The sequence below is a fragment of the Macaca mulatta genome, chromosome 18 (genome assembly GCF_049350105.2).
Source record: "Macaca mulatta isolate MMU2019108-1 chromosome 18, T2T-MMU8v2.0, whole genome shotgun sequence".
Taxonomy (NCBI): domain Eukaryota; kingdom Metazoa; phylum Chordata; class Mammalia; order Primates; family Cercopithecidae; genus Macaca; species Macaca mulatta.
This window is the reverse complement of record NC_133423.1, coordinates 46,585,479-46,610,938: the sequence shown is the minus strand read 5'-3', so window position 1 is coordinate 46,610,938 and position 25,460 is coordinate 46,585,479. Positions and strand designations below refer to the sequence as shown.

The 25,460-nt window shown below is 51.7% G+C and overlaps 1 protein-coding gene and 1 long non-coding RNA gene across 2 annotated transcripts; one reads left to right on the top strand and one right to left on the bottom strand.

Annotated features, from left to right (window-relative positions):
• Nucleotides 1-414: 414 nt before the first annotated feature.
• On the bottom strand, nucleotides 415-3,201 carry LOC106994488 (uncharacterized). The gene is made up of 3 exons (XR_013408495.1): nucleotides 3,061-3,201; nucleotides 2,355-2,475; nucleotides 415-2,207 (listed from the first exon to the last, which is right to left on the bottom strand). It is a non-coding gene; the product is annotated as an uncharacterized LOC106994488 (long non-coding RNA).
• Nucleotides 1,751-20,287, top strand: SIGLEC15 (sialic acid binding Ig like lectin 15). Its single transcript, XM_028838236.2, has 6 exons — nucleotides 1,751-2,095; nucleotides 13,310-13,369; nucleotides 13,770-14,153; nucleotides 15,032-15,409; nucleotides 16,506-16,536; nucleotides 18,358-20,287. Exons 1-6 carry the CDS (start codon nucleotides 1,867-1,869, stop codon nucleotides 18,437-18,439), a joined length of 1,164 nt encoding a protein of 387 aa, XP_028694069.2. The 5' UTR covers nucleotides 1,751-1,866; the 3' UTR covers nucleotides 18,440-20,287.
• The last annotated feature ends 5,173 nt before the right edge of the window (nucleotides 20,288-25,460 follow it).

The following is a 25,460-nucleotide window of genomic DNA, read 5'->3' as shown; positions in this document are numbered from 1 at the left end:
CATCTAATTGATTTTTCTAATTGCTAGTCTGCATAAAGTCCTGCGATACAGATCAGAAACAAGGTTCTCTCCTCCATAATTACAGCCCAGGAAAAGGAGGGTAGGTAGGAAAGGCGATGGAGCAGACCAGCAAACAGATGATAACACAGCACAGCGCGTGCAAGGAAGGAGGTCTGCACACAGGGAGCAAATGCCCCTGCATTCTTTCAAATACCTCTCCAGCACCTATGGGATGCCAAGTGGCGCTCTAGGTAAGAATCACATGGCAACTAGTGCTGAGCACCTGGACCTTATGTCTGGGGGAGGAGAGGAACAATAAACAAGAAAACAAGTAAGTGCATAATGTAATTGCAGGCAGAGATGATACTGAGGACTAAGGGTTAAGAAGGAGATGACTCAGAGGATGAGAAAGGGTTGGGAAGACCACAGGTGCAAAGATGGCTTGGGAACTGTGGTTGGGTGGGGGCAGGTGAGGGAGAGGGAGGCACAGACAGTAGACCAGCCCCTGGCCTGGGTCCTGAACCTGAAGGGTTTCCTGTGTCAATCTCCAGTCGGAACTTTTTTTTAAATTTTTGAGACAGAGTCTCGCTCTGTTGCCCAGGCTAGAGTGCAGTGATGTGATCTCAGCTCACTGCAAGCTCTGCCTCCTGGCTTCATGCCATTCTCCTGCCTCAGCCTCCCGAGTAGCCGGGACTACAGGCGCCCGCCACCACGCCTGGCTAATATTTTGTATTTTAGTAGAGATGGGGTTTCACCATGTTAACCAGGATGGTCTCGATTTCCTGACCTCGTGATCCGCCCATGTCGGCCTCCCAAAGTGCTGGGATTACAGGTGTGACAGTTGAAACTTTAAGAGAGAACAATGAAACGTCATGAAAGTGTTTTAAGTAGGGAAGAGAAATTACCAATTTCATTGTTTTCAAAAGTCACTGTGCTTGCAGAGGGTGACCAAGAAGTTGAAGGTGTCTCATGAGAAGGGATACAGCCTGAGGCAAAGCAGGGACGGCTGAAGGAAGGAGGAGGAATGGAACACGGGACTGGCTGTGTGTGGTGAAGAGGAGATGGTGTCATGGGGGACTTGTGCATTTCTGGCTCAGCTTTCCTGGAAGGATAATGCTGCCATCCAGTGAATCACAGAACCCAGAAGCTTGGGGACAAGAGAAGGCAGACAGAGTATGGTAACAGGCTCTGTGGGCATGTTGAGGTGGAGAAGTCTGCAAGCAGCTGAAGAAATGGGTCTGGCTCTGGGGACTCGCAGCTGAGTTGGAGATGCAGGTTCAAGAGACTAGGAAGACCCCCAAGTACAGAGGAAAGGGGGCAGAAGGACAGGGAGGTGGCTAGCAGGGGGTGTCAAGTCACTGTCTAAGGGAGAAACTGCTCCACAGTTGGGTCAACTGCTCAAAGAGCAAACATCTGTGCATCTGCCCTGTGCATTCTTAACCAGGCCCGGAGACCCAGCCTAAGCTTTGAGAAGGGAGGGAGGGAGGGAGGGAGGGATAAGGGAAGGAAAAAAGGGAGAGGAGAAGGGAGGAAGGGATGGAAGAAAGAAGGAAGGGAGAAAGGAAGGAAAAGAGGGAGGAAGGAAACGAGGGAGGGAGAGGCAGGCAGGCAGGCAGGCAGGCAGGCAGGCAGGCAGGCAGGCAGGCAGGCAGGAAGGAAGGAAGGAAGGAAGGAAGGAAGGAAGGAAGGAAGGAAGGAAAGGTGAGCGACATATAAAGCATATAACAACAGTTTTCTGTGAGGGGAGGGCAGTCACAGGAAACGGCCCTGTTTCTTTCCCATCCTCTTTCCTGTTTCCTGTCCTGGAAAATCATCTCAGTGGTTCCCCTCTTGGTTTTCCACATGACTAAACTCCACGGGGCTTGAATGATCAGGCTGCCAGGCTGCCTCTCCCCAGTTCCTCCAGCTCCCACAGAGCCCACAGGGACCTGCAGATCTGGGCGCCCTGCCCATCCCCTTCTTTCCCCCACCACACCTGGGAGGGCCCTCACTGGGGAGGGGGCCAAGAGTGGGTCTGACCTGGGATGTTCAGATGCTCACAGCATGGAAAGCTCCATCCGGCTGCTGGCCTGCTTGGCGTGTGTCCTCCCGACAGGTAAGTGTCTGCTACTCTCTCTGGCCCATGCTCAGGACTGAATAGATGCTGACGGCGTCAGGTACAGTCTCCCCTGGAAAGCAGGAAGTGCGTGTGCACAGGGCCTCCAGGCCTGTAGAGGAGGAAGAACTGAGCTTGGGGCCTGTGGTGCCAGAAGCCAGAAGTTCAAATCAGTGCTGTGTCTTGGATTTCAGGTGACTTGAGGCAGGCACCCCATGTCTCTGGCTTCAGGGTGGCCGCCTATATAAAGGCCACTTACCCCACTCATTCCTTCGCGGATCCAGAGGACAATAGGCCAGGTACAGAGAGGACATGACAGGCTCTGAACAAGCTTCATGTGCTGCTGTCACCCAAGTGCCGTGTGTTTTGATGGGCACATCCTGAGGAAGAAGGGAGGGGAGCACAGGGGCGTTTGGGGATGGTGCTGGTGCATGGGAGGGGGTGATTTCATGTGGGGGATATATTGAGGGATAGAGGCCCTCCCAGCAGGAATCCCAACGGGTGAGTGGGAACTCTGGGAAGTTTAAGCAACAATGTCATCAGTCACTTAGCTCAGTGACTTGGTATCCTGGGAACAGTGTTTCAAAGGGCACAGGGGCCATCTGCGTCAGAATCCCCGGGGTTAGGGGAGGGCATTTGCTAAAATGAAGGTTCTTTGGCTCCACCTCAGACCTGTAGAATCAGAGTATCAGGCAGCAAGGCCAGGAATCTGAATTTTCACCACCTTGGGTGATTCTCATGCTCGATGCAGTTGAGGGCACCTGGGATTAATGGCAAAGGCAATCCTCAGAGCCCCTGTCTCCATATCCCAGTCCTTCCCCCATCCCCATCCTAGGACTCAGCATCCATGCCACTGTATGCTCGGCCATCACAGGCCACACGCTGACATCATGGGGTCCAGAGCTGTAAGTCAACATTCCCTGTATGGGGTCCTGGCTCCACAACTGGATGATAAACTCCCATACCTTAGACCCCTTTGCCCTCTCCTCCAGCGTTGCACTCAGACTGGTGTCCAGCTCGGGGCTGGTTTGGGCAGTAACAGCAAACCTCTGCACAGCTCTCACCACGTCCTGGGCACTTTAGTAACTCACGTAAGCCTCATAACCCTATGAGAAAGGAACTTTTTGTTTGTTTTGGAGACAGAGTCTCACTGTCACCCAGGCTGCAGTGCAGTGGCGCAATCTCAGCTTGTTGCAAACTCTGCCTCCCAGGTTCAAGTGATTCTTGTGCCTCAGCCTCCCAAGTAGCTGGGATTACAAGTGTGTGCCACCACGCCCGGCTAATTTTTTACAGTTTTAATAGAGACAGAATTTCGCCATGTTGTCCAGCCTGGTCTCGAATTTCTGACCTCAAGTGATCAGCCCGCCTTGGCCTCCCAAAGTGCTGAGATTACAGACGTGAGCCACTGCGCCCAGCAGAGAAAGGAACTCTTCCCTACGAAACATTCCTTTTTCACAGATGAAGAACATGGGGCCCAGAGAGGCTTGGCAAGTGGCAGGGGTGGAGCTGGGATTTGAACCCAGGTGTGTGGGGCTTTTGGCTGGGCCCCCTACTACCCCACCCCACACAGCCATGGACTCTTGGTGGGCACTGACGGGGAAGGAGCTATCTTTTCCCAAGTTGACCTAACTTAGCCATCTTTTTGGGATGATTTAGGGTTGGGTCCCACTGAGACAGTGGTCAGACCTGAGTGGCTGATGGGAGAGGGGTTGAGGGTGTAGATGTTGGCAGCAGGGAAGGTCTGAAGCTCGCCTCTGCTTTTTACTGGCTGCACGGCCTTGGGCAGGCTGCCTACCTTTCTTGAGTCCCTGTAAACTGGGGTCCTTGCCACCTTGAAGAGGTACTGGGGAGGTTCATGAGACACTACATCAAAGGCCCCCAGCACAGCTCCTGGCCCTCAGTGGCTGCTCGATAAATGGCCATGAAACCTTGCCAAAGTCACACTGTTACAAGAGAGCCGAGGCTTTGGGGATTTTAGGGAGTTTTTTTTTTTTTTTTTCCTCCTGCTACGGGTCAGCTGCTATGAATCAGCAAGAGACAAAGGATTTAGAGGAAGCTCGGGCTGTGGAGTCACATGTTCAAAAACAAAAGCCAAACCGCACACCTGCTCTGTTGAGATTACTGAGTGCAGCCAAGACACTCACGTGAGCCAACTCAGCTGCAGAAAGTCGTTTTCTTTACAAACAGCAGCTGCTTCACAGTTAGAACCAGGGTGGTCCAGGCCCCCCACTTCCTGACGCTCTTCTGGCTGCTCTTCTCCTGGGAGCCTCTCCTCGTGGCTCAGCCAGAAGACGTCCAGGCCACGGCCTGGGTAGGAGGCCCGAGGAGCAGGCTCTGCCCCACCACCGTGTGTGCACCAGAGGCTCTATAAGCAGACGCCTGTGCCAACGCGGGCCCGCAAGTCATGGTCCCTTCCCTGGCCCAGAACAGCCCCTTGGTGAGAGAAAAGTGAGAAGCATTCGTCCCAGAAAGGCCCCTTCCACTTTCCATGTCCTCCCCTGCAGGCAGGAGACTCCCGTACTCGACACCCAGTGCCCAGCAGCCCCTAATCTCCCAGGGGCTCCCCACATAGCCTCCCTTGTCCTCCCTCATCTCCCCCCATATCTGCTTTTAAGAAGCTGGAGATGCCAGGGAATGTGGGGCAGCGGGAATAACACTGGCCTGGGAGCTCCAACCACCCAGGTAACCTTGGACAAGGCCTCAGGTGGTCCTCAAGCCTGTGACAGGCAGGTGTCACAACCACAACCGCTGTCATCTTCAGGACCCCTTGTGCCAGGCCTGTGACAAACAGTTCATTTACTCTTCAGCACAGCCTTGCAAGTGAGGCTCATTGGGGTTTCAGTGACTGCTGGAGCCTAAATGGGAACCAGAGGCTTCTGAGTGGGTGTCCACTTCGCCCACACCCTCCTGCAGTGGGCAGGGAGCCTGGGCGAAGCCTGGTGTGGAGAGCGATTTACTTCACTAGTTCTGAACTGCTGCAGAAAAACAAACCCAAATGGCAAGACAAATAGCAACGGTCACCTAAAGATGCAGGGGTGTTCATTCGGGACGCAGGGAAAGGTCGGAACCAGAGGAGATGGGCTGAGGAGATGGGCTGGTGTCACAGCCCAGGAGGAAACGGGGGGCTTTAATGAGCTGGGGCTTTTCTCTCCCAGTAGTTATTGTGAGCAGTTTGCTTGGACTCAGGATGTCCTATCTAGGGCGGGAAGGGGAGGAGTGAAGGAGCAGGGCCCACTATGGAGGCTGGGCAGGGGGTGGGGGCACCAGCAGGGACAGGCTATATCGGGCCTCTGAAGAGCAGCACCCTGGGGTAGGCACAGGCCCCACGGCAGGGTCAGCCTGTGGCCCTGCCTCTCCATCAGCTCAGGTAAGCAGGGCCACACCCACACCACAGTCAGCCTGCGGCAGAGGCATGGGTTAAAGGGGAAGCCAGATAACCCTGAGGCAGATGGAGACCAGCTGGCCTTTCACTAACTACTCACACCTCACCCCTTCCCGGGAACCTTCAGGGTCTGGTTTGTGCTGACGGTTGGAATTTCTGCTTCCTCTCCCTCCTCTGCTCTCTGATCTCCACCCCATTCTTGCCCTTTCTCTGCTGATAACCTATGTTGACAACCTGCAAGCCCAGAGAAAGATTTGTAGGGAGCAAACCGAGGGGTGGGAGGGGAAGGGCTGAGCTGCAAAAAGCCTCAGCTCCACCTACATACCTACGGGTGAGGTTGACAGCCAACGGCAGTGTCTCTCCTTGCCCCCAAAATGCCCTCTCCTGGCCCTCCAGGTGCCACAATGCTGGAAGTTCCACCCCCGGAGCCACTCTCCGGGAGCACCCGTTAGCATGACCAGGTGCCCTCAAGGAGCGTAGCCCCTCCCAGATTGTTGGGCTCCTCAAATTGGCCACTTGTCAGCTGGTAATGTCAGCCATGTGGTGGGGGCAGGGGCACAACAGACATCTGAGGCACTCCAGCTCTGAGGGCCACAACGCTGTCCCTCCTGGAGGCGTGGTCTTCCTACAGTGACTGGCCCCCTTGGCTCCATCCTTCTCTTACCCCCTCAAAATCCATGTCACATAAAGCCCACCCCAGCAGACCTAATTCTTGTTAAAGTGCCATTCTGTAAGGGTACCCCCTCTGGCCATTATTCCACCACGTCTACCACAGGACTCACTTTCCTGTCTGTGACACCCTGGAGAGGGTCTTTAATTCCAGGCATTAGTAAAACCTCCACAGACAGCAAGTGACCCGTGCTCCGCCATGAAACCGACAAGCAGCTTTCTCTCTAGTTAACAGAAGTGTGTGACAACGCCCACAAAAGATCTACACAGAGGTTCCCGTGCAAATTCCTGCTTTGCTTTCTTCCTTACCAAGAAACTGGTGGAAATCTTTGGTCAGCTGTGGCAAAACCAAGGTTTCTGTTTCTGCCCCTATCCAATTGCAGCTTCTCCTGGTGTAGGCTCCCCAGCTCTGTTTCTGTCTCCCTGGAGCTGTCTGCCTATTCTGTCACCACAGGTATAGGGGCTTTGGGAGAGTAAGTTTGGCATCAGTCAACTACTCCCTAGTGAAATCATGATTACAATGATGTGAGAGCTAATGCCCGATGCTGCAACCCCAATCCTTCCTCCTTTAGATCCGTCACTGCCAGGAGGCATGAAGGGAGCTACAGGGGGAATTTCGCTATGAAAGACCATCAAGGCATGGATGCTTCTTTCCAAGTAACTTTTCCAAGTCGGTTTTCTGAATACCTAAAAGTCCTTTGATTTAAGCTAGATATTTTTCTTTCTTTCTTTCTTTCTTTTTTTTTTTTTTTTTTTTTTTGAGACTGAGTCTCACTCTGTTGCCCAGGCTGGAGTGCAGTGGCACCATCTCAGCTCACTGCAACCTCCACCTCCCAGGTTCAAGCGATTCTCCTGCCTCAGCCTCCCAAATAGGTGGAACTACAGGCACCCACTGCCGTGCCAGGCAAATTTTTTTTTTTTTTTGTACTTTTAGTAGAGATGGGGTTTCACCATACTGGCCAGGCTGGTCTTGAACTCCTGACCTTGTGATCTGCCTGCCTCAGCCTCCCAAAATGCTGGGATTACAGGTGTGAGCCACCATGCCTGGCCAGCTAGACATTTTTCTAAAATGTTTTATGTGCTTTCTTGTCATTTTTATCCAAGTATCATTTTCAGACATAGATTTTTAGAATTTAATGTCACCTTAGTAAACATCTAGAGTTATCAACTCATGGATGAGACACTGATGCCAGAGAGTTATGGCGACTTGCCTAAGGTCCCAAAGTCAGCATCAGAGCTAGGGCTGGAGCCCCGGACAGACCCTGACACCCACTCTGAAGGGCATGCCACTAAAGCAGGATGCCTCTTGCGGCAGTGAACCCCTCCATGGTGCCTCGGGTCATCTCTGTGTGCACCTACTACACTCGCCTGCTGCAGTGTTGTGATGGTTCAAAGCCTTCTGGGTTCACTCCTTCTCCGAATAGTCCCTTTGACACTGTACATTTATCATTTCTGCCTAAGCTGTCTTTCCATTATTTTTTACTGAAACTTTCCTCCCTCATGAATGTCAACTCTCATTTCTTGCTGCTTTCCAAGAGTCTACAAACAGAAACCACGTTCTAGCTTTTCAATTTTCATGCCCCTGGGCTGGGAAACCAAATAAGTGTGTTAGAATTGTGCATAAATTAAAAAACAAATAGTGGCTGAGCAATGGCCAGACTGTCAACATAAGGAGGAGGCTGCTAATTGCCACTGCAAGTGTATCCCCAGCACCCAGCAGAGTCTCTAGCACATGGTAAACTCTCAATAAATACCTATTGAGTGAATACATGAATGAATAAATGAAGAAATTCCAGGTGAGTTAAGGACAAGGACTGGGCAATTATACTTCAGTTGGTCCAACATGCTGAACTGAGCTGCAAATGGTGTAGTGTCCAGGTACTAACATCTTTTTCTTTTTCTTTTTTTTCTTTTTTTTTGGCAGTTTCACTCTTGTTGCCCAAGCTGGAGTACAGTGGACTCCAGAGCAATCTCAGCTCACTATAGCCTCCACCTCCCGGGTTCAAGCAATTCTCCTGCCTTAGCCTCCCGAGTGGCTGGGATTATAGGTGTGCACCATCGTGCCTGGCTAATTTTTGTATTTTTAGTCGAGGCGGGGATTCACCACCAGGCTGGTCTTGAACTCCTGACCTCAGGAGATCCACCTGCCTCGGCCTCCCAAAGTGCTGGGATTACAGGCCTGAGCCACCGTGCCCAGCTCAACATCTTAACCCCCTGTGGCATCACCCTGAACATTTCTCCACCACCTTCCGTTCACACTCCCTGTACAGGACTAGTGAGGGAAGGGAACTAACACATATGGAGCATTTGCTGTGTGTGAGGCACTGTTTTCGGTGCTCTACATACGTGGTTTCATTCAATCCTCAATCCTATGTGGAAGGTACTACGTTCCGCATTTTGCAGCAGAGGACCCTGAGACCCGGGATATTATGTAACTTGCCCAAAGATCACCCAGTAAGTGAAGGAGCCTAGGACATGCCAGGCACAGATTGGGTGCTTGATAAAATTCTGATGAAGAATGGCCAGAGGTGGAATTGCCACCTAGGTCCGGCTATGCCAAAGCTAGCATGCTTCCCACCATACACTATGGCCCACCATTGAGGGAGGGTGTTTGGGACAACAGGAAGAATGTGGGTCTCCTGATGACCCCTGAAGGTTGATGGATATAAAGCAGAGAGATTAGAGACCCTACAGTAAGGAGCCATGATTCCAGCTCAGGAATCCTCCCTCCCCTGTCTTAGCAGACAGGCATAAGCTGCCAGAGGGAACTGTAAATGTCACAGGATGCTGGGGAGCTTGAATTCCAGCCAAAGCAAATGCACTTTTTTCCCTGGGCAAATCCTGCTGAGTCCTTCCTACCCTCGCCCTGAGTCCTCTGGGCAGCCTCATCCAAAGGTCCCTGTGTAAGTGGGAGTCCAAGTGCCCGCTTCTTTGAATCCCATTCAGCAGGTAAACAGGAAGCATAAATCTCTTCCTAATGGCAGCCAAGATCGTAACCCTTGGTGAAAGAGCCCCTGTGTTCCCATTCTGCTCCTAGAGCAAAGCCCACCCAGGGAGTGAGGGGCCCAGACCTGCCATTTGTAGCACACTTCAGGACATTTTCAAAACTGGCTGTTGTCCTTGGTCACTGGAGCCTACAGGTAAAGGTAAAAATCCTTTGAACAAAGGAGGCAAAACTACCCAGGGTTAAGCCTTGGCTCTGTGACTTCACCAAGTTGCTATGGTTCTGCAAGCCCCAGTTTCCCCTTCTCTAAGAGGGAGCTAATGATAGCACCTGATGGGGTGGTTGTGCATTTTATTTTTATTTATTATTATTATTATTATTATTATTATTATTTGAGACAGAGTCTTGCTCTGTTGCCCAGGCTGGAGTACAGTGGTGCAATCTCAGCTCACTGCAACCTCTGCCTCCTGGGCTCAAGCAATTCTCATGCCTCAACCTCCCGCATAGGGATTACAGGTGACCATCACCATGCCTGGCTAAGTTTTGTATTTTTAGTAGAGACGGGGTTTCACCATGTTAGCCAGGCTGGTCTGGAACTCCTGACCTCTAGTGATCTGCCTGCCTTGGTCTCCCAAAGTGCTGGAATTACAGGCATGAGCCACTGCACCCAGCCTCTTGTGCGTTTTAAATGAGATGAGGATATCATTGAGAATGATATCCTAACGTACAGATTTAATGCAAACCAAGCAAATTCTTGAAAAGAGTTTACTGCTGTCGTTATTGTTGCTGTTAGTTCATAAACTAAAATTTCTATAAAAGGGCAAAAACCGAGATATAGATATATAGGACTGAATAAGAGGGAAAAGGTGGGGAACCATCCAGATTCATTAGAACACTATAGTAATGAAGAACATGGCATGCTGTATTGATACAGAGGTGAACAAATTAACCAAGATAAGCAGAGATATAGAAAAAACCCGTGAATCCATGGAAACATGACACATGACAGAGTATTGTTTTTTTTTTTTTTTTTTTTTTTTTTTTTTTTTTTTTTTTTTTGAGACGGAGTCTAGCTGTGTCGCCCAGGCTGGAGTGCAGTGGCCAGATCTCAGAGTATTGTTTTTTAATGAGATGAAGACTCCCCAAAGCACTGTGTGCTCTGGCCTCATTATGCCTTCATGCCTGGCAACCTCTATGCTGATTGATGTCCATGCCTTGTGGCTTTGCTCTGCTGTTCCCTTTGTCTACAATGCTACCTCAAGGCATCATGCAGTCGGCTCTGCTGAAGTGACATCGCCTCTCTCAAGGGTTCTCCAATCCCTGCCTGCCTAATCCACCCCTACTCTAACCACCCCTACCCTCTCCTGTCAGCCTGGACACCCACCCTTCTGCTCTCACATAGCAAATCAATCCAATGTCAGTGACTAGGAGGCAGGTACCATGATGGGCAACAGCAACACAAATAGAACCGGATAGATGTGGTCCCTGGCCTGCCGGAGCTTCTGTGTGTCTGGGCAAGACACACAGTTCAAAGGCAATGCTCATACTGAGGAAGTACCTATGCCAGCTCTGGGGCACAGGGGAGGGAGGCCAGCCCTAGGGTTGGGGCTCTGGGAAGTCCCCCTGCTGTAGGAAAGAGTCAGTGGAGCCCTGAGGATGAAGAGGAGGAGCTGGTGAGTGACATGGGCCAGAAGCCATGTTCAGACAGAAGGGATATTGTTCATGCCCATCTTTACGGCACCCGGCAAACTGTAGTGTAATTATGTCCCTACAAATCTGTCTCCCTTTCTAAGCCATGAGCCCCAGCAGGCTGATAAGATATCCTGTCCACCTTTGTCACCACAGCTCATACCCCAGTGCCTGGCATAAAGGGGAGAAGTGTCCAATACATGTTTCCTGAATTGATGAATGCACAATAGCAAATAATATGTGGGGAATCTGTGCCTGGCTCTGTGATGCCCACAAGATGCATGAGGCCAGAGGAGGCTGAGGTCACAGAAAGTGGGAAATAGCAGGGAACTAAGGCTGGGGCTCAGCCTCAAGATTGGATAGGTGCTTTCTGCAGCTAGAAGCAGTGACTGAACCAGCCAATCCTTCAGACAGGGTCTCTCAAATTTGGAACAAGGTTCTTTGATGATTAATGACTGAATAAACAAGCTTTTTCTAGAGATAAAATGTTAGGTCCTCCAGTCGGGTTCAAAAATGTAATTACATTTGTCCAGAAAAAAAAAAGAGAGAGAGATTAGGCTTAAAAGCAGGTTGTATGAAAAAAGAACTTGTAGTTTTGAGGCAGGAGAATAGTAGAGGGAATTGGAGGTTGGATACAGGGTGGAATGAGTAGGAGCAGAAGCAATGTGAAGGGGCAGGTGAGCAAGAAGCAAGAGAAGAAGCAGAAGTTGAGCAGCCAAAACAAAAGGGAAATAAGCAAGTAAGAGCCCCATGGCCGGCAAGATCCAGACCAGACCAGTAAAGGTAAGCTTCTCAGAGATAGGCATGCGCATTAGAGAGAAAAGGTATACTTAAAATGACCCTGTATGGTAATTAGCTATTTAAGGTTCATGCATATGGACTGCATCTCATGCATGTACTTAAAATTATGGGATGGAGGTGACGCACAAGCACACAAGGGCCAGAGTAATTAAGCAGCCTATCAATCAAAAGGCAGATGCTGGCTAGAGATCAGGCAGCTCGGGAAGAGAAGGGAAAAGAACATAAAAGGCCATGAAACGTAACAAACTGGTGCTAATCTCATTTCATAGAGGTCAGTCACTCTCCCACTCCAAGGGTGTGATACTGTACTTCATACACTCTTGCTGCTTTGCTTTGCTATTTCTGTCACGTCCAATTGTTTGTGGCACCAAGAACCTGGAACTGAACCATCGGGTAACACTTTTACTTGATGGCAAGCTGGGCATGAACACACAGTGGGATTTTTTCCAGGTACAGCTCCCACAGCCCAGGGCAGCACGATGGGACTCAGGACACTGCAGGTCCAGCACACCTAGAGCACACACCTGGAGCCCCCCAGGCTCAGGACACTACAATGAAGGAACAGGACAGTGAGGATGAGGAGGGCCAGGGGAGGGACTGGGATTTTTCCACCAGAAAAGAGAAGGCTCGATGGGTCCAGGATAGTCATGACAAGACCCTGCATAGGGTCATCATGGGAAGGCGCTGTACACACACCAGAGAACAATGGCGGTCCTGTGGGCAGCGGAAGATTTTGGTTCCGTGCAGAAGGAACGTCCGGACCTGTGATTATTCATAGATGGATGGTTCCCACGGAGGATGGTCTGCCAGCCGTGCGCTAGGGCTAAGAGGACTCCTGCCCAAGGAACAAATTGGGCTAAATTACCTCAAAAAGCAAAGAGCACTGGGCTTGGAGTCAGAAAAGCTATATTTCTTCCATCTTCAACCTGTGTGACTCTGAGCCTTCATTTTCTCACCTTTAATAATGTCTGCCCTGCCTTTCTCCACTGGGTGTTTTGAGGGTCACATGACATGGTATCTATGAAAGCTGTGTAAATTGCAAAGCCCTTTGGAAATACAAGGGCTGCTGTATTCTTTCCTCTAAAGATCCTTTTGTGAACTGCACCCTGGGGCACCGGTTGGGCAGGCTTAGAAGCCTGCCCTCTCTCCTTGGGAGGCACCACCCCTGGCCTGATCCTCTGAGGCACGCTCCCCTGTCCCCCAAAGCAGCACACAGAGGCAACCACACACACCCTGCAGTTCACCAGCCCTCTGTGAGCTGGAGGCAGACCTCTGCTTCCAGACCTTGGCTCAACCACACATCCATGGTTCACAAGGTGGGGAATGCGGAAACTGTGTCCAGAGGTGCTTGCACAGAGCAAGGAGGCAGTGAAATAGCCCACCTCTCTTGTCTCTCAGCTCCCTCCCTGCCCAGGCACTAGGGAAGCCAGTCAGGGCACAGTCCACTGGGGTATACCTGGATTCTAGAGGAATCTCATGCACCAACTCAACGCATTCACTTCCAAACAGACTGCCCCCTCGCAGGGGCTGTTTCCTCTCTGTAAGTGGAAGTGCTGTTGTTCTCCGAGGAGCCCCAAAGTTCCCAGCCTCTAGTGCACTAGAACGCAGGCTGGGGAGTGAGGCGATCCTGATCGCTGGCTTGGCCTCATGCTGGCAGTGTGACTTCAGTTACTCAACTGAGCCTCAGTTTATTCACGTGTAACCCGGGGATAACTGTGTTTATCTGTAGGCTCATTTGTGAGAACTAAAATAGATACTACGGAGAACTTACTCAACACAGAGGTGCACAGTAAGTGCTTTTATTATTATCACCATCTCGGAGATCTTGGGAGTCTGTTTTAACCACGGGATCCCAGGGTTTTTCCACAGGGCAGGTTTTGATGGGGAAAAACTAAGGGTAAGAATATGGGGACAAGGGGCCTGCAGGTGAGTTAGGAAACAAAGAGGGGAATCCAGGCACCTCCCAAGTCAAGGGAGTGCAGGCCCTGGGAGTGCAGGCACCAGGAATTGCCCCTCAAGTCACAAGAGGGGGTTCCCGCTCCCCTGGAAGTGGGGGATGATCCCTGAGTCCTGGGGTTTCCAGGCTGGGGGTTGGGGGAGCGCTTCCTGGGTCGTGGGGTTTCCAGGCCGCGGGTGCGGGAGCCTGGACCCCCGGGCCCCGAGCCTGACACAGCCCGCCCCGCTCTCAGGCTCGCCAGCGCAGCGCTGGTCCATGCAGGTGCCAGCCGAGGTGAGCGCGGCGGCAGGCGACGCAGCAGTGCTGCCCTGCACCTTCACTCACCCGCACCGCCACTACGACGGGCCGCTGACTGCCATCTGGCGCGCGGGCGAGCCCTACGCGGGCCCGCAGGTGTTCCGCTGCGCTGCGGCGCGGGGCAGCGAGCTCTGCCAGACGGCGCTGAGCCTGCACGGCCGCTTCCGGCTGCTGGGCAACCCGCGCCGCAACGACCTCTCGCTGCGCGTCGAGCGCCTCGCCCTGGCCGACGACCGCCGCTACTTCTGCCGTGTCGAGTTTGCCGGCGACGTCCACGACCGCTACGAGAGCCGCCACGGCGTCCGGCTGCACGTGACCGGTGAGGAGGCGCGGGAAAGGGTCCCCGGCCTCCCTTTCCGCCGCCCGCCTGCCCAGCCCTGAGGGCTACCTGGGTGACAGGAGCTGTGCTGCACCAGGAAGGGCAACGAGACGCAGCCCTCTCCTCTACCCCAGGGATCTCACACCTGGGGGTAGTTTAGGACCACCTGGGAACTTGACACAGATGCAGAATACAGGTCCCAAGAAGGGCTGAGGTGGGCCTGGGAATAGGCATTGCAGTGACTGTCGTAGAGTGACTGTCCCCAGTGGCTCTCAGACGAAGGGGCGAGAAAGACAAGTGAATGGCAATCCTAAATATGCCAAGAGGTGCATTGTGATGTGTGCTACCAGCCCTGAAAGACACTTGCAGCCCCTCTACCCAGCGGTGCACAGAGAGCCCACCCAGTAGTGCCTAGCACTTGCCAGACCCTGCGATACAAAGATGCCTGAACCAGGGTCCCTTCCCTGGAGCAGTGGCTCTCCACTCTGCTCTGCGACGATAATGGCCACTTAGCATTTGCTAGGGGGCCAGGACCTAGTCCAAGCACCCCCACAAGCATGAATTTGCCAAATCTTTTCAGCAACCCCTTAAGACAACTGCTATCATGATCCTCACTTTACACATGGAGAAACAAGCAGAGATGATAGAATCGTTCGCCCAAGGCCACACCTGTATTGGGACTGGGGCAGCCTGGCACCCAAGTGCCCATTCCTCCCTTCTGACCCGCCCCCACTCCTCCGGCTCTGGCATCCAAAGGGCTAAGGGGAGGGGTGCCCTTGCCTTTGCCCGCCGCTGGCGCACTGCAACCCGCTTTCTCACCCTACCCCAACCCCGCCTTGATCGCGGCTAGTGACAGTCACCCGCCTTCTCCCCTGCAGCCGCGCCGCGGATCATCAACATCTCGGTGCTGCCCGGCCCCGCGCACGCCTTCCGTGCGCTCTGCACTGCCGAAGGGGAGCCGCCGCCCGCCCTCGCCTGGTCCGGCCCGGCCCTGGGCAATGGCTCGGCCGCCGTGCCGAGCTCGGGTCAGGGTCACGGCCACCTGGTGACCGCCGAACTGCCCGCACTGAACCACGACGGCCGCTACACGTGTACGGCCGCCAACAGCCTGGGCCGCTCCGAGGCCAGCGTCTACCTGTTCCGCTTCCATGGCGCCAGCGGGGCCTCGACGGTCGCCCTCCTGCTCGGCGCGCTCGGCCTCAAGGCGCTGCTGCTGCTCGGGGTCCTGGCCGCTGGCGTCGCCCGCCACCGCCCAGGTGGGTGCGCCCCAGACCCAGGTGGCAGCGATGGGCCGGGCCAGGGCTCTCCTCTTAAATAAGACCACCTGGCTGACCACCTGGCACTACCAGAACGTCGGTTTTTTGCCCTATATATCCTGGCGCTTTCCTCTCTGCATGAAGCCCAGCAGGTGTAACCAGCGTGAAAAAATCCCATTTTGCAATAAGGAAGCTGAGACTCAGGAGGTTAAATAAGCTGCCTTTTGATAGTGGCACAGAGACAGAGAGACCCACACACGGCTTACCCCTTTACCACCATCCGGCAAACGATTCCTCTGGAGGGGCTCTGACTACAGACCTTCCTAAATAGCACCGTTTCTGAAGACCTACTATGTGCTGTGTGGGTGCTAGGAATACACTGATGAACAAGGCATGGTCCCCTGCCCTGCAGTGGGCGCTGAGCGGTAGGCAGATCATTGCAATGTGCCATGAGAAGGGCTCTCCTCCAGGGACGGTGTGCAGAAGCCAGAGGATGGTATGCCTCCCTCTGGTGGGGCATCTGGAGGTTTCACACAAGCAGTGCTGAGAGAGCTAAATAAAAATATGTAAGTAGGCATGAGCTAGGAACACAAGGAAACGCTCTTCCTAGCAGAGATCGTGGTGGCTTGACTAGCAGGGTGTCCTGAGAGTGCCACCACTGCTGTCGCTGTTCTGCATCAGAAATCTGCCCTGTGCCCCAGAGAGGGAGGGAGCTTCTCGGAGCCCCTCAGAACTCCCAGGTCCATAGCACTAGCCTCACACTCTAGTGAGGAGATCAGACTTTGTCACAGTGGCCCTGGCTGCTGCCGTGGCCACAATGGCTTTCTTGCCACTTTCTTGGAACTCATCAAGTGTTTTGTGCTCAGGGTGCTCAGAAGAACAGACTTTTTACCAGATTTCTCCTCAGTCCATCCTTCTCCTAACTCACTCCCCAGCAGGATTCCATGGTGCAGCTTCACACCATGCTAGTCTGCTGTTTGCTTCACAAACAGTGGTTTCCCCGAGACCCCTTCCACATGGCGTGGGTGGGGGTGGGTGCACAGGTTGCAGACTGCAGTGGAGATTCATGCCTGCTCTCTTGCTGTCCCTCCCACAGAGCATCTGAACACCCCAGACACTCCACCACGGTAAGTGAGCTCCCCGCCTCCACCCCACCCCACCCCACCCACCTAGTCCCCATCAGCCAGGGGGTCCAGGCAGGAGGAGGAAGAAATGGCAAAGGGCTGGGGCTGGGCCCTCCTTGCAGCCCACCAAGGCACCCCTCTTGCAGCCTTCCAAGGTCTTCCCTGGACAGACCAGGCCTTGCTGACCTGCTCTTCTCCCACAACTCCAGGCTGTTTCTTCCTGTAGTTTCCCCTCCACATTCTTGAACAGGCAGATTCACACAAAAGCCACATTGGGGACACTCATCCCTGTTCCCTCCCAGCACTCTGCAAACAAAATTTCTAGAGTTTCTGAGAGCCTAGGTGAGGGGCCCAGGGACCCCTAGGAAATCACTGAGTCATTGGGTCTTTACTTGGGTCATTACTCTCCTCTTCTGTGGCATCCACCCATGTGAAAGCTGGTGTTGAAGGAGAAAGAACTCAATTCATAGACCCTGGACAGGCTGTGCCTGATCCTGGCGGAGGGTAGGAGTGGGAGAAGGAGCCCAGGCACTCCCATAACTCCACCCACCTGTGCCCTGAAGGCTGGAGGTGCCACACTGCTGGTGGCCCCACTCCTGCCAATCTCTCCACAGCCCCACAACCTGTCCTGTGTCCCTGTTTGCTGATTTACTGTCGCACCAATGCCCCTGAATCTGAAAGCCAACTGTTGTTCAGTTATTTAACTGAGTACCTACTGTGTACCAGGCACTAGTACTAAAGACACAGCAATATCCCTGACCTCACAGAACTCACATCCTATTGTGAAGAATTTTAATAAATACAGAAACAGGCCACCTGACATTGTAAAGTAAGAGCTGTGAAGGAAATGGACACACGATGCAGCAGATCCCCTGGGGAGGGGGCCCGCTGCTGGGCTGAGGCTGCTTTAGATCAAGTTCTCTTGGAGGACATGACGTTGAGGGGACCTGAGGACGGAGGCTGAGGCCTGGGCAGGTGAGGGGGTGGAGTTCCAGAGAGCAAGCCCCACTAGAGTGTGGATGTCAGACGGGGCAGTGGGGGCAGCCCGGGAGAGGAAAAGGCAAGTAGAAAGGCTCAGGCAAGGCCCAGAAAGGAGACAGGCATTTCCGGAGGGTGGGCAGGAGGAAGGCAGGAAAGGCGTGGGGGTTATTGTGGGTGCAATGGGAAGTCACTGAATGCTTTTAAGCAGACGAGTGGCCCCAACAGAACAAGCTGGCCCAGGAGACTTGGGTGCAGGTCGTTGGCAAGGCTGAAGCTGGTTTGGCTGCTTGGACAAAGGTGCAGGGCTGGCAGTGGGGAGGTGGGTAGATGGGAGGCAGGGCTTGCCCAAGGGCCCAATGGGCAGCACACAGTGTGGGAGGGAGCCAGGCAGCCCGGGTTGGGAGCCTGGGCCCTGGGTCCCACTTCCTGAGATAAAGACAAGAGGAGAAGAGAGTGGGGTGGGTGTGAGGGTCATGCGTAGCACAGTGGACATTGAGATTTGAGATTCCCACTGAGATGTCCTAGGGGAAATCAGGAAAGCAGTTGGTGACCAGGAAGCCAGGCCTGCAGATTCTGATTTGTAGGTCAGGGACATGCAGCCAGTCTTGAGGCCTCAGACAGAGATAGCCACTCTATGGTCTGGGCTGCCCTGGCCTTTGGGAGCCCCTCCCTATTCCTGACTCTGCCCAGCCTCCGATGCCATTCATCTCTAAGCCCTGCCAGTTCCAGCCACACTGCTCCCCAGAATGTCTCCTCTTCTTGGCCCACTGCTGGCATATAGTTTGGGCAGTTGGGGACCTCTGACCTGTCTTGGGTGGCCATTCAACTTTCTCCTGTCCACAGGTCCCAGGCCCAGGAGTCCAATTATGAAAATTTAAGCCAGATGAATCCCCGGAGCCCACCAGCCGCCATGTGCTCACCGTGAAGAGTCCCTCAGCCACCAATATCCATTTCTGCACTGTAAATAATGAAGCCAGTGCAAGGCTTGGCTGGTACGGCCCGTCCCGATTCCCAGGCACCTTGGCAGCCCCCAGCCGGCTGACTCCTCCCCTACTCGGGGTCAAGACCCTGCTCAAGGAGGCTCATCTGGCCTCCTATGTGGACAACCATTTCGGAGTTCCCTGATATTTATGCCAGCATTTTGTAAGTGTGCATGTGTGTGTGTGTGTGTGTGTGTGTGTACATGCATTAACTTGAGCATGAAACTTCCAGAAATGCTCCCTTGCCCTTTCTTACCTAGAACACCTGCTATAGTAAAGCAGACAGGAAACTGTTTACAGGGCCTGGAGGCCCAGTCTTGTCCTCCTCTGTCACCGACTTGCTGTGTGGACCTAGGACACTTTCTTCACTTCTCTGGGTCTCAGTTCATTTACTGTTGAACACAGACAATCATATTCTTCCCTCCTGGCTGGGAGGACTACCAAGATCTGAGGAAATAATGGATGTGAAGGGGCTTTGGAAAATACAAAGCCATCTACTCATGAGGGGCATGACAGGACCCTCTTTGCAGAGTGACCTTTGGACGTGCAGAGAGTTCTTGGAGAAGTGTGGCCCCTGCAGCAGTGTCACGGAGAACACAGAGTTCCAGAGAGCAAGGCTGGGGCAGGGGCTGTGCAAACCTGTGGTCAGAGGAACATTAAATCCTGGAAACTTGGTGGCAGGAAGAGGCCTGGGGCCTTTACCCCATGCCCCCTGGGATCTCCACTGTGATTGTCCCACACCCTCTGCCTAACTCTTGCCCCATCAGCTGCCCTACATTGCCTAGGGAGCTGGGACCGCTAGGAAATGGAAACCAGGCTCCCCTCTCTCAAGGCATTTGGGAACCACTGTCTCAGGGGCTGAAGCCCGGAGACCTGAGGGGAGGTCTGGCTGGAGGGTCCCTGTGGGTAAAGCAGCTACAGCTCTGACCTCTCTCTGACCTGCAACCTCTCAGGGCATGCAAAGTCCAAATGCACTGGCAACTTCACCCCCTTTGCCCCAACATGGGCAGGCTGACTTGGAGGGGTGCCTCCCTATTTACACCTCAGGGTGAATTTGTTGACCACCTTAGCTCCTGTGGTCCTTGGGGCTTAAGGAGAGGTGGGAGGCATGCCTGGGTCCCAGGTGAGCTGGCAAGAGGAAAGGGCCGTAGGCTAGGGCACTAATGAGGCCATGAATGAGACATCTCACCCGTTACAATGACTTTTATCCAAAAGACAGGCAATGACAAATGCTGGTGAGATTTCGGAGAAAGAGGAATCCCCATACACCATTGGTGGGAATGTAAATTAGTACAGTCACTATGGAGAACAGTACAGAGTTTCCTCAAAAAACTAAAAATAGGCCAGGTGGGGTGGCTCATGCCTATAATCCCAGCATTCTGGGAGGCCGAGGCGGGTGGATCACTTAAGGTCAGGAGTTCGAGACCAGCCTAGCCAACATGGTAAAACTCCGTCTCTCCTAAAAATACAAAAATTAGCCAGGCATGCTAGCGCATGCCTACAGTCCCAGCTACTTGGGAGGCTGAGGCAGGAGAATTGCTTGAATCCAGGAGGCGGAGGTTGCAGTGAGCTGAGATCACGCCACTGTCCTCCAGCCTGGGCAACAGAGAGACTCTCTTCCAAAAAAAAAAAAAAAATAGAACTACCATATGATCCAGCAACAGCAATCCCACTGCTGGGTATCTGTCAGCAAGGAAATCAGTATATTGAAAAGATACCAGCACTCCCACGTGTACTGCAACACTATTTGCAATAGCCAAGATATGGAATCACCCTAAGTGTCCATCAACAAATGAATGAATAAAGAAAATGAACACACAATGAAATATTATTCAGCCATAAAAAACAATGAAATCCTGTCACTTGCAACAACATGGATGGAACTGGCAGCCATTATGTTAAGGGAAATAAGTCAAGAACAGAAAGATAAATATCACATGTTCGCACTCATATGTGGAAACTAAAAAAAGGTTGAAATTGAACTCACGGAGTTAATAGAATAATTACCAGGGGCTGAGAAGGATAGCAGGGAGCGGGGGATAATGTGGGGATACTTAATGAGAGCATAATACAGTTAGAGAGAATGAATAAGATCTAGTATTTGCTAGCACAAGAGGGCGACTATAGTTAATAACTTATTGTATATTTTAAAATAACTAAGAGTGGAACTGGAATGTTCTTAACAATAAGTACTTGAGGTGATGGATATGCCAATCCCCGATTTGATCATTGCACATTGTATGCCTGTACCAAAACATCACATGTACCCTATAAATATATAAATACATATATCCATACTAATTAAAAATACATTTTTTAAAAAAGAGGTAGTGATGCTTTTTCCAGGGAGATGGTCTGACGGTCAAGGGATCTTCACAAGATCTTCACAAGTTATTATGCAGGCCAGTGGGTTGCAAAGCTCCACTCCTCACCAGAGCCTTCACCAGGGCAAGAGGTGGCTCCTGATTAACCTTGGGATTCATCCAGGAGCCTGTCTGAGCTGTTAAGAGGTCACAGGAGCGGGCTTACGTACCTCCTTGTATGGGGATGCTTTGAGGCACCTCTATGGAGAGTCTTGCATAACCAGGGAAGTTAAGGACACAGGAGTGGTATGTATTGGAACATCTGCCTGGTCTTTGAGGCCAGTTTCACAGCCAAGAAAAATTGCAATAGGAATTATTTCTTAAGTAACTGCTTTGTGCTCTATTACCTCAATACTATTACCACATTGGAGATTGATTCATTAACATGAATTCAATATCATTTTATAGTCCATATTCAGATTTCCGCGACTGTCCTCAAAATGTCCTTTTGAGTTTGTTATTTCTAAGCAGAAAGCAGTTGACTCCAGGTGATTCTTAAGCTAATGGTTGAGACTGCAGCTCTGGGTGCGCCTGGTGTTGGCATGATGGTGATGTATAAGGGTGCCAAGTAATCAGCTGGTGCTAGCTGATACATACCCTCCTGCGGTACTTGCATTTTGAAGAGGGCTTCTTGGGACCAGAAGAAGTGCCATTCCTCAGAGGGACACTTCCTCTGTTGGCGTGGTTTCAGATGCAGTGATGGGCTGTGGGAAGCACGTTGAGGAGGGCCGGCCGGCTGGCACCCCCTTTAACAAATGCACACAGTGCACAGGCAGCCCCCAGATTGGCCTCCTGATAAAGCCACTGCTCCTAGGGTCAGAGGGGAGGGTGGTGAGGGGACAGCACTCGGCCCTCCCCAAACCCTCTGAGCTGCCCTTGGAGCCTGGCACTGTCCCTGTAAGAGGTCTGGGTGGAGCAGAGCTGCCTATCTTCCCCCACCTGCCCTCTCAGAGTACTCAGGCTCTGTCACTGGCAACAAAGACCAGAGACAGGCTGAGTCAGCTCGGTGTGCTGCAGCACGGAGTCAAGGAGAGAAATGACCTGGAAGACTCGGTGTTTTCAAGACTGGACTTCCTGTGATAATGCAGGGCACAGCGTTCCATGAACATACTCTTCCCAGGGGCTTCTGACGGGCATGCTGCAGCCTGCAGGCTTCCCTCTGTGGTCAATGCCCACTAGACTTTGAAGACAGCAGTGAGAGGAAGTGACCGGCAACCACCTTGGTGATCTCCTGGGTCCACCAAGAGCCCAACACACTTTGCCTGCTGCCAACTGAGGTTTAAAACTAGATGTAGCTACATGAGAAGAAACCGCCCAGGGGATAATCTATGGTGAAAGTAGGCCCTGCTTTGAGATGGAAATGACTTGGCTGGAGGCACCATGGGCTGAGCTTTCACTTGTACCTCACTGGTCAGACAGGACAAGAGAGCCAGGGTCAGGGGGTGCTTGGTCCCCCACCAGTCACAGAAGCCTCAGGCTGGAAGGCTCCTTAGCCAAGAGTCAAGCGTCCTGGGTTTTGTCCCCGGTTCCAGTGCTGGCCACTTAAGTCCAGCCCCACTCCTTCTTCAATAACAGCCCCTCACATTTCTGGGCCCCCTGTGATCCCCAAAGCCCTATAAGATCCCAGTGGGGGCCAGGCACGGTGGCTCATGCCTGTGTCACTTTGGGAGGCCAAGGTGGGTGGATCACCTGAGGTTAGGAGTTCAAGACCAGCCCACAAGGTGAAACCCCGTCTCTACTAAAAATACAAAAACTAGCCAGGCATGGTGGTAGGTGCCTGTAATCCCAGCTACTCAGGAGGCTGAGGCACAAAAATTGCTTAAACCCAGGAGGCGGAGGCTGCAGTGAGCCGAGATCACGCCACTGCACTCCAGCCTAGGCAACAAGAGCAAAACTCCGTCTCAAAAAAAAAAAAAAAAAAAAAAAAAAAAAAAAATCTCAGGGGGTTCTAAGAGCCCAGGAGGTAAGACTGGAATTATTCTCATTTTAAAATGAGAGGAGGAAAGAGATCTTGTTACCAGAAAGGGGTCCATTCCAGACCCCAAGAGAGGGTTCTTGGACCTCGAGCAAGAAAGAATTCAGGGTGAGTCCACAGTGCAAGGCAAAATCAAGATTAAGAAAGTAAAAAGAGTAAGAAAAAGACTGGGCATGGTGGCTCACGCTTGTAATTCCAGCACTTTGGGAGGCCAACGCGGGCGGATCACGAGGTCAGGAGATGGAGACCATCCTGGCTAACACGGTGAAACCCCGTCTCTACTAAAAATACAAAAAAATTAGCCAGGCGTGGTGGCAGGCACCTGTAGTCCCAGCTACTTGGGAGGCTGAGGCAGGAGAATGGCGTGAACCCAGGAGGCGGAGCTTGCAGTGAGCCGAGATCACGCCATTGCACTCCAGCCTGGGCAACAGAGTGTGACTCCATCTCAAAAAAAAAAAAAAGAGTAAGAAAATGGCTACTCCACAGGCAGAGCAGCCCCGAGGGCTGCTGGTTGCCCATTTTTTTTTGTTATTTCTTGATTATACGTTAAACAAGAGGTGGCAAAGAAAGACCAAGAGGGAAAACGGCTGTCTTCAGAAAAGCAGCATTTTCGGAGAAAGATCGTTTCTTTCACAGTGTCCCCACAAAGATGCCCACTGGTCTGGAGGCAGTTAACTTGGCTCCTGCAATAGAAGGAGGTGAGACAACCTGCCTCTAGGCCACTTTCCAACCCTTAAATCCTGTGGTTCCGTCTGATTTAAAAAGCTGCCAAGCTTAGACAAGGGTGAGGGAGACATACTCCACTCCCAGAAAGGCCTGTCCCCAAGGAATCCCAAATTGGTGTAATTCTCAAATGGAATGTGCAGACCCTTCCCCACACCTTGGCCCATTCAAAGTGCATCTTACAAATGTGAGTGAAAAATAACACTAAAGAGAACTCCCTGGGCATCCCATCACTGAAGGTGGATTACCCCAGCAGACCATGACCAAGCTGGGGTTACACTGCCAGAAGCACCCCCACTCGCATCTCATTTGTGCAATTTTTATGGCCCTGCTCTTACCAAGCTCAAGGCCACATCACAGACCCTCCTGACTTCTCTGGGATCAGCAGGTGGCCTCCTGTCCCTGCCAATTCTTACATTCTCAAGTTAAAACTTCCCTTTGTAATTAGAGGCCTCACCCATCGTGGTGAAAGGTCACGGAGTAAAGATTCTATCCATTACAAAGTTTCTCATATAAAATTTTTCTTATTGTGGTTTATGTGTGAAAAGACTATCAACCAACTTGCAGGAAACAATGAGACCGGCCCGCCATGTGTAAATTTTTTTTTTTTTTTTTTTTTTTTTTTTTTTTTTTTTTTTGAGACGGAGTCTTGCTCTGTCACCCAGGCTGGAGTGCAGTGGCCGGATCTCAGCTCACTGCAAGCTCCGCCTCCCGGGTTTACGCCGTTCTCCTGCCTCAGCCTCCCGAGTAGCTGGGACTACAGACGCCCGCCACCTCGCCCGGCTAGTTTTTTGTATTTTTTAGTAGAGACGGGGTTTCACTGTGTTGCCAGGATGGTCTTGATCTCCTGACCTCGTGATCCGCCCGTCTCGGCCTCCCAAAGTGCTGGGATTACAGGCTTGAGCCACCGCGCCCGACCGCCATGTGTAAATTAAATTGGAATCTAGTTTATTTGCAGAATTTCACTTAACCAATTGTCATTTCTTCCTGTTTCTCACCACTATATAAAAACTGACCCTTTGTACAGGTATGAAAAATGCTGAACAATGAATAAGTAGTGAATATTGCACATTTAATGTCCAAAATAAAGTTGTCGTTTTTAAAGGTCACACTACATATGTGGGAAGAAAAAGAGTTGAACACACTTAAGAAGTATGTGTCGCCACATAAGTGATTTTAAACCATTGAAAGAAAAATGAATTCTAACTCTCAGTGCTCAATGAGAGGTAGTACATCTGTACATTAAAAAATAAAAATTATAATCGACAACATTCCTTAGCAATTGCATTATCCCAAAAGAGGATCAGTAGTATAATTATTTTTTTTCAAGTTATTTTCATCAGGAATCAGGAACCTACCAGAGTGAAGGAAACCTCAAATACAGCTACTCCTGGACACTGATGCCTGAGGCATGCTGTGGAAACCGGACCAAAATGAAGTCTGCATTAGTAAGTCTAGAACTTTACCCAGCACAACCCAGACATAAATGCAAGATGGTAGAAGGGGATACTTCTTTTTTAAGCAACACACTTATTTTCCAACATTATATTCTTCACTTTGCTTAATAAGACAAAGTTAACTGATCAGAAAAATGATCAGCTACTATGTCAAAATGAGCTGTACAGTTGGCCCAAAATGAAGAGCAGGCAGCAGTAGAGGATTAAGGGCAAAGTGCCTTGTTGTTAGGCCTGTCATGAAGATGTGGGATGAAATCTGTCTCGGGCAACAACTGATGTTAAGCTGAGGTCTGCAGTCTCAACTTGCCGCTAGCTTAATGTGCCCTGCATGGGGCACAGCTACTGAAAGTTGATGCTGCCTAAGCATCTAGGGAATTACACCACTTGGACCACACTGGCGCGACTCTAATCCCAGGGCTGGGGCCAGAATGAGGTAAAGAAGGCACCA

Bases quoted from the DNA above. Each gene is read 5' to 3' on its own strand.
- SIGLEC15 (XM_028838236.2), top strand. From the start codon at position 1,867: ATGATCAGGCTGCCAGGCTGCCTCTCCCCAGTTCCTCCAGCTCCCACA. The intron at 13,370-13,769 runs GTAAGTGCTTTT...CCCCGCTCTCAG, and splicing joins ACTCAACACAGAGGTGCACA to GCTCGCCAGCGCAGCGCTGG. The intron at 16,537-18,357 runs GTAAGTGAGCTC...TCCTGTCCACAG, and splicing joins ACCCCAGACACTCCACCACG to GTCCCAGGCCCAGGAGTCCA.